The sequence below is a fragment of the Prionailurus bengalensis genome, chromosome B1, assembly GCF_016509475.1.
Source record: "Prionailurus bengalensis isolate Pbe53 chromosome B1, Fcat_Pben_1.1_paternal_pri, whole genome shotgun sequence".
Classification (NCBI taxonomy): domain Eukaryota; kingdom Metazoa; phylum Chordata; class Mammalia; order Carnivora; family Felidae; genus Prionailurus; species Prionailurus bengalensis.
The window spans coordinates 116,485,492-116,493,802 of NC_057344.1; the positions used below are offsets into that span (position 1 = coordinate 116,485,492).

Below are 8,311 nucleotides of genomic sequence, written 5' to 3' on the forward strand. Positions count from 1 at the left end.
TACTTTGCATTTGGTGTTGTTGTTCTACTTTATGACAGGCCTACCCTTGTAGCAGTGATAAGGAATGTGAAATTGGGAGATACTGCCATAGTCCCCACCAAGGATCATCGGCCTGCATGGTGTGTCGAAGAAAAAAGAAGCGCTGCCACAGAGATGGCATGTGTTGTCCTGGTACCCGCTGTAATAATGGTAAGATCTAGTTCAATGTTGATAGGCCTCTTTCTTTTTATGTGAGAGCTGCTTAGCAAATTAGACCAAATTCTCCTTAGCCAGCCCCTGAAATGTAAGGAGTCTTTCAAAACTGGCAGGGATTGGATCATGGTTTAGATATGTGTACAATTACTTGGATTACCTTCCAAATCCTAGGTTTCCTGGACTCTGATCACTTTGTATATCATACAATTTATGGTGATCTAGGATTTGCCATGTTGAACTGTTGTATATAAATAGCTAGATATTCTATTCCACTAAACACGAGTGAATACATGCAAAAGACCAAAGAACCTGCTGTGATTTAGCAACACAGTGGTGAGTCCCTCTTCCACTTGCATATTCATGTCATACCTTAATTCTTCTATTCAAGGTGTCTTCTTTTAAAGGCTCCACCCTGCACCACACTTATAGGGAGGGAGTGATTTGTTCCTCCAAAAGGAAACACAGGAGTCTATTCCATAGCCTTTCCATAAACATGACTTCCCCCAATCTCCATGAATTTATAGGCAGACAATTCAGCATTAATGATGAAATAAAGAATCACAGACAATACATGATAAAATCATTAAATAATTATAGCCAGTGATCATAAACATAAACTTAATCATGTGAAACAATATGATCATACTCCTTTTCCTATACTTGCTCCTGACCTCTGGACAGAGTCCTATTGGAAGTACTGTGGTCAGGTGAAGGGAAGAAAGGCCTCATACCATTCAGGGTGTTTACAATGTAAACTAGGATTATATTGTTGATTGAACAAAGGAAACTGGATACTGAAGGTGTATGTCTGGTCAGACATTTTTAAAGTACTAATAGCTAATATTAATTTAATATTTGCTAAGTCACTATTGTAAGCACGTCACACATATTCACAATAACTTAATGCAATGTTTTAATTCCTATTTTTTTCCCACAGTCACTTGGTCTTGAGAGAGACAAGATTCAAATGAAGGGAGCCTAGCTCAAACCAAAAGATTTAATATTATTTCATATTAAATAATACAATTTAATCTTTATGTAAATAAATTAATGGTTCAATAGAGGAGAGAGAGAGAGACAGAATATAGCTTCATACCTCATATCAGCATCATACTTAGATAGGAGCCATACTTTATAGAATTGTAGAAGTCTAACTGCTTACCTACCATCTCCAGGCATCTGCATCCCTGTCACTGAGAGCATCTTAACCCCTCACATCCCAGCTCTGGATGGCACTCGACACAGAGATCGAAGCCATGGTCATTACTCAAACCACGACTTGGGATGGCAGAATCTAGGAAGACCACACACTAAGATGTCACATATAAAAGGTAGGCTATCTATAGTTGTACATTTACTTTTTCTTGTTTTTAAAAGAAGTAAAATTAAAATATAGGTAATTCATTGCTTTGATTTTAGAAAAAATACAAGGAAGATACTTTATTGGCAAAATTTTAACTGAATTCTTAATTTATTCTTACTTATGAGGATCCTGCAGGTTTCTAAGAGATCTTAAATTGTTACAAAATGCATAGTAAAATAACTACAGCACCCTGATCAATCATGCCATTTTCTAAACAGTCCTGCCTTTAAATGTTTGCTGTCATATGATTAAATCCCTAGTCTTTTATATCTTTTTCTCACCTTTACAGAAATTTTATTTCAATACACAACCACATATTATACTATTCATAAACCAACTTACCAAAAATAATTGGTTTCTAGTGGAATTATGTATGGTCATAAAATTCCCCTTACTTGTATCAAAATATTTGGGAAGCCTAATCACTAACAGTAAAATTTGAAAGCATGAAATTATTAAACTTAAATACTAATAGTAAAAATTTAAAGGCATGAAACATGTCTATTTTTAAAGGACGCATTTAACAAGTGTGGAGCATTACTCTGTTAAGACCTTCTTTGAATAAAAGGGTTTGTAATAATGCATATTCCCATTTTGAGAATTTTATATAATAAATATTGGTATATTGAAGGCTGTCAGAAGTCCAGCAATGAGGAAAACTGATTAAATTTTTAAACACCCCTATTTCCCCATATTTCTTGACTACAAAACCATTTCCCCACATTTGCATGCCCAGAGGAGCTAGTATTCTATAAAGTATCTGACCTATTAGACCTGGAATATTATTGTTGACATGGATAGTGATAAGGAGATGAACAACTCCTCTTCAATTATCCTCTATCTAAAATACTCTGAAGACCTACGTCCTTTACCCAATCTCCTATTTCTATTCCACCAAATTCACATACATCTGTTATTACATGAATATCCTTCGTTATTCCAACAGATATCTATGTCACAGTACAGTTTCAAATTTACTAATATTTTTATATAGTTTTATGTGTAATTTTCTTCTTTTTTAAAGTTTATTTTGAGAGAGAGAGAGAGAGAAAGAATGCATGCACGTGTGCCCATAAATGGAGGAAGGGCAGAGAGAGAGAGAGAGAGAGAGAGAGAATCCCAAGCAGGCTCTGCTCTGTCAGCGCAGAGCCCCATGCGGGGCTCAGCCCCCAAAACCATGAGATCATGACCTGAGCAGAAATCATGAGTCAGACACTTAACTGACTGAGAAACCCAAGCACCCCTTATGTGTAATTTTCTGGTGGCAACTAGGAAGAACTCTTATGAAAATGGCTAGTGAGTTGTGTCCATATCACAGAGGGGGATTGGTTATATCTGGGCTGACAGATAATCCTTTAGACCAGGATTGGCACATCATGGCCTGTGAGCCAAATCTGTCCTGCTGCCTTTTGTTGTAAATAATGTTTTATTGGAACACAGCCTTGCCTATTCATTTAGGCATTACTTATATTTGCTTTTCTGATATGTAGCAGAATTGAGGAGTGACAGATCACATAGCCTAAAAAAGCCTAAAATATTTACAATCTGGCAAAATTACAGAGAAGTTTATTGGCAACCCAACTGTGATATGTGTGTTTGCTCTTTGCTGACTTAGTCATTTTTCTGAGTTAAATATCCAGATTTGTTCTTCCATATGTTTTTAATGAAGCGTTCTTGGTTGACTTTGGGGCTGTCTGCCCTTTCACTACTCCACTCTGTATCACAGCTCTTTATAGACTGCATGTTCTAGGCTCCCTGTCAGGTGGCTTCTGGCCATGCGGGTTTGGCTGTGGGAGAGAAGCAGGGAAAGAAAAAAGCCAACATGCTAAGCCTGCTTCAGGTGATGTTTCTGGCAGAACTGTATTTCCCTGGGGCTTCAGCGCCTGCCACGTGGGCCTGTTGGGATTCTAGTCATAGCTAGTGATTGCAGATTCCAGATTCTGACATGACCTTCTCCTTCGGACCCTCCAGCCTATATGTGGAAGTGGTTTCCTGCTCTGTTGCTTTACCATCCTCTGGTGCTTCTTAGCCTTGCCACTCACTACCTGCATGTCTGGTTCTCTGCGTTAAACACCTTATATTTTAAGTTTCTGTTTGCTGGCTAGACATTGATACATGGTTGTAGGAGTTCCTGAGAATTTCAGCTTTCTCCTTGAATCAGTTTATTTATATTTCCAGGAAGGTATCAAATTAATTACTTTGAAAGCACTTTTTTTTATTTACTTATTTTTCACTTACCTAGTTAAAAAAAAAAACAACAGACATGATCAGGGAAATATCTAAAAGCAGACCATGCCAAAGTAAAGTCCTAGCTATTCACAGAACTTGATACGCAGACAGCAAATAATCAAAATGAATGATAATGGATTGACATGATTAGAGAGACACCTGATTGATATGAATCCAAGACTTTCCATAGTAATGATAACTTCATGGAAGGAAGTACAAGCACAAATATCTTATGTGCTTCTGAGTGACAAGTAGAACTCTTTTCTCAAGTGTGATGATAATATCTTTTGGTCATCATCTCTGTAGGGCATGAAGGAGACCCCTGCCTACGATCGTCAGACTGCATTGAAGGGTTTTGCTGTGCTCGTCACTTCTGGACCAAAATATGCAAACCAGTGCTCCATCAGGGGGAAGTGTGTACCAAACAGCGCAAGAAGGGTTCTCACGGGCTGGAAATTTTCCAGCGGTGTGACTGCGCAAAGGGCCTGTCATGCAAAGTATGGAAAGATGCCACCTACTCCTCCAAAGCCAGACTCCACGTGTGTCAGAAAATATGATCACCTCTGAGGAGAATCAATGCTAGCAGACTGTGAATCTGTGTATTTAATGCATTACGGCATGGTGGAAAATAGAATTTGGATCTCAGAAGAATGGCTACAAAATAAGGAATGTGATTAAGAATATAGAGCTCACAGAGAGAGAGAAAAAGGAAAAGAGGATAAGCAGATTAGAAAGGGTGACAAATGTAGTACAACCAATGTGTTTCCATTATGCAACTTGTTTATGTAAATAATGTACACATTTGTGAAGATGCTATTACTGAAAAAAGCACACAGTGAAAATTACGGATACCATGTGACTTTCCCAGAGTTTAGGTTGTGCTGGAGGATTGGTTTCCTTCAGATTGGTGATTGCCTATAGAAATAACCTAAAAGCCATATTTCTAGTTCAAAGTTATACTTTAACAAAATAGTCCCTGTATACCTCGGCATACAATAGGCTCTTATGTAAAAAGAGTTGTTAAATAGGAAATGAAGTCCTGGAACATAGTTAATTTGGAATGCAGAATCACCTTTTAGTTTGGAACACTACTTCTACTGCTCAGTGAAAGGCCTTGGTAGATAAGAAAAAAAAGTCAGTATTTTCCAAATAATTTCAAAATAATTGCAAGCCCTTTATGAAGGTCTTTAGGAAAAACCAAACTTGTTTTTCTTCAAACTGTTTATTTACGTTTTTCAAATATTTAGTTGCATCAGTAATTAATAAGAACCAGTAGAAGACAAAAAGAGTGCATTCACATTCTAAAAGAATGACATTGTATCTTTCTTGATTGTATGTAATTCCTACCCTGAATATATTTCATTTTCCAAACTATCCTGATTAATTGTGAATAGCACCAAGCAGAATTTCATAGTTTGCAAAAATTTTCAAGGTGTCCAAAATACAGAATCAATGCTAATTGTTATTTTTTGAAGCTTTGGCATTCCCTATGTTTGATAGAATTAGATTGATAAATACATTTATTCTTTACACATGCTGCAGTATAGTTGGCTAAAGCTGATAATAGAAACTTGATCTATATTTGCCCTGGACAGAAGTACACAAAGGAAATGGAAAAAAGATGGCAAATACTGAGGTTTTGGCAACATGTTGATCATACATCTGAAGCACAAAACTGACTATTCATATTGGAAGCCCAAAGCCACACAACCTAAATGGAAGTTTTCCATGGGGTTTGCTATCACAATATTTACTATGCAGATGAATTCTGTGTAGGTTGCTAATTGACCTCAGAGTATTTATTTTATATTTTTGAGGTCCTAAAATAATAGGAGGTCTCATGAAATGGATTCCCAATGCAGATTAGTATAGTGAGGTTCCATTGCCCTTGATAAGCTTCTAACTTGCCAATGGCACCATCTGAAATTTCTGTACCAGTTTCTGTCTGCAATAGCTGTTTTTTGCCAAAGATAGTGTTTCCGTTTTCTGCAACCATTGAAATTAAACATATAAATGGAATAACTTGTAAAATCTACATATTGCTAACCTATAGGAACCACAGCCTCGAAATTCTTTGAAACCATTTTATCACTTTTTTACTTTACTCAGTTCTAAATATTATGTCTAGAGCATAAAGCAAAAATGTTATCTTATAGTTGTTACTTTTGACCTTTTCTTTTATAGACTGAAAGTCACTCCTTAATTTTCTTTTACTTCAACCCCTTCTGCAGTCTCAAATTCAAGTTTTCTCAGTAGAAATTGAATCTGAGACTGCATATCTATTAAAAATTTCAGCTTCCCATACACACTTACTAGGGTGATTAAGATTTACATTTTCCCCACATGTCTGCTAAAACAAAAATTATAAGCTGATCTATCCAAGAACCAATGTCTGTACAAACAGGTTTCTATAAGCTTGGCAACGTGAAAAATGGAACATTTCAGTCAAGCATTTCCTATATAGCAATTACATCTACAATCTGGTTTTTGCATTATTTCCCTTATGTACATCCCAAAATTATTATTTGAAGTAATTTATTTACAGGAAATGTTAATGAGATGTATTTTCTTATAGAGATATTTCTTACAGAAAGCTTTGTAGCAGAATATATTTGCAGCTATTGACTTTGTAATTTAGGGAAAATGTATAATAAGATAAAATATATTAAATTTTTTCCTTCGAAAATGGAATTCAAATTTCTTTGTGCTTTGCTTATGATAAAAACTTTCATAGAATCAGATTCTCAGAGTTCAAATGGGCTTACTTGATCTGATTTTACAGTTGGGTTAGGAATCCTTTGGATGACATCACCATGAGATGATCCAAGGCAGTTTACTATTACCAAAGGCAGCTTATTCATGGAAAGACAGATGCAATTGTTAGAAAGTTATTTTTTCATCAAACTAAAATATGCCAGCTTGGGCTTTGTACCCATTTATTCTTACTTAGCGTTCCGGAATATTTTGGAACAAGGGCTCTCTGCAGACTTCTTCAAAATGCTTGAAGCCACCTAGCATATTTCCTATAATCATCTCTCCAGATTACAATTTCCCAAAATAGAGATGCCAACATGCTCAGGATATTGGTTCATCTCCCTCATGGTGCAAAGAAGCTACAAAATATCTTTGTCCCTCTATGGATACAGACTGAGTTACCTGGCCCAAATCCACTTCCTGGGAAGGTCTTTCCTCTGCTTCCTAAACAGAGATGTCAGAAGTGTTTGGTAAACAGTACTCACCAATTTTGAGACTGGGAGTGGTTGTAAAAACCCATGTTGTATTAGAGATGTTAATGGGCTGGAAATGTGGAAAATAAACATTCTGTGACAGTGGAATGGATTAAGTGTAGCTATGGCAGCATAATGAAACTAAAACAGTCCCATAGCTAGAGTTCAGAGTTGAAGATACCTCAAGCATTGCTGAAATAACTCCCACATTATTCTAATTAGTCACTTAAATAGTTATTCTTAAATAGTTATCCATTTCCTCAAATTGAGAACATTTGTATTTCCTAGTTACAGTGTATTTTTAGACTATAACAGTCATATGGGTAATATTTTTCTTTTCCACTGAGCTCAGGGAGATGCTCTGAGAACTGACAAATTGTCTAGACTTCCTTTTTAGCCAAGAAACACAATGCCCTATCATAGCACTAGGATTTGAGGAAGGAAACAATCAATTGCACTTTTCTCCACCCCCAAATTCAGGCCATTTGAGAAAAAAAGTTGAGAGAGAAAGGCAGATGACAGATTACCCTAAAGCTGGTAAAGTTATCGGAGAGTGTGATGTGTACTGTGGGCAAGAGGATACTAGAAAGAGACAGATTCCAGAGCAAGATACTAGAAAGTTGCCCATTCTCAGACAACAACAGACAACGTCATTTCTATCTATGGGAGCTGCCCCTGTAAAACTTATAGCATGGATGGGCAGAATGAAATGACACACTTTCTTCTGGCAATTTGTGCCAAAGAAGAAGGGTGGGGAAGGAACAGAACTCAAGAATCTCATTTGAAATTCTACAAAACCGGGTAATTCACCGCACATGAAAGGAGTGAGTGAGGGATAGAGTGGGACAAAGATTATTATACACTCCACATTAAACTAGGAAAGAAGAAACCCCTCCCCCACATCATTCCCCATCAGAAGAATCCACCTGTGTATTCCATCTACTTTTAGAGGGTGAGTGGTATTTGAAGCATTACTGCCTTAATGTAAAACTGGTAAAGTTTAGAAATTCACCATTTGGTCTTAGCCTCAACTGGGGTTTCTTTTTTACACACCTAGCATATTCAAAGCATTGCCAGTGCTTGAGAATAGGTTTGGTTTGGTGATGTGGCCTCCATATATCTTGCAGTTTGACCTTTTTGGGGGTGTGCTATGGTGCTGCCTCCACTGCTTTATGCATTACTTGTTTCCTCATCCCTGCATTTATCCAAGCTGTAGAAGCACATCAACACATTCCTGAAATAAAATTGCTATTGATACTTCTGAAAATTACCTGAGCAAAGGATGCCCCGGGACACA

At 36.9% G+C, this 8,311-nt stretch overlaps 1 protein-coding gene across 1 annotated transcript in view; it reads left to right on the plus strand.

Moving 5' to 3' along the window:
- The window catches only part of DKK2 (dickkopf WNT signaling pathway inhibitor 2), a 103,919-nt gene extending 97,441 nt beyond the window's left edge, over positions 1-6,478 (plus strand). The window contains exons 2-4 of the mRNA XM_043571068.1: positions 39-189; positions 1,371-1,526; positions 4,094-6,478. Coding sequence (XP_043427003.1) covers positions 39-189; positions 1,371-1,526; positions 4,094-4,344 — 558 coding nt within the window. The 3' untranslated portion in view covers positions 4,345-6,478. The remainder of the gene's footprint in view (positions 1-38; positions 190-1,370; positions 1,527-4,093) is intronic.
- The last annotated feature ends 1,833 nt before the right edge of the window (positions 6,479-8,311 follow it).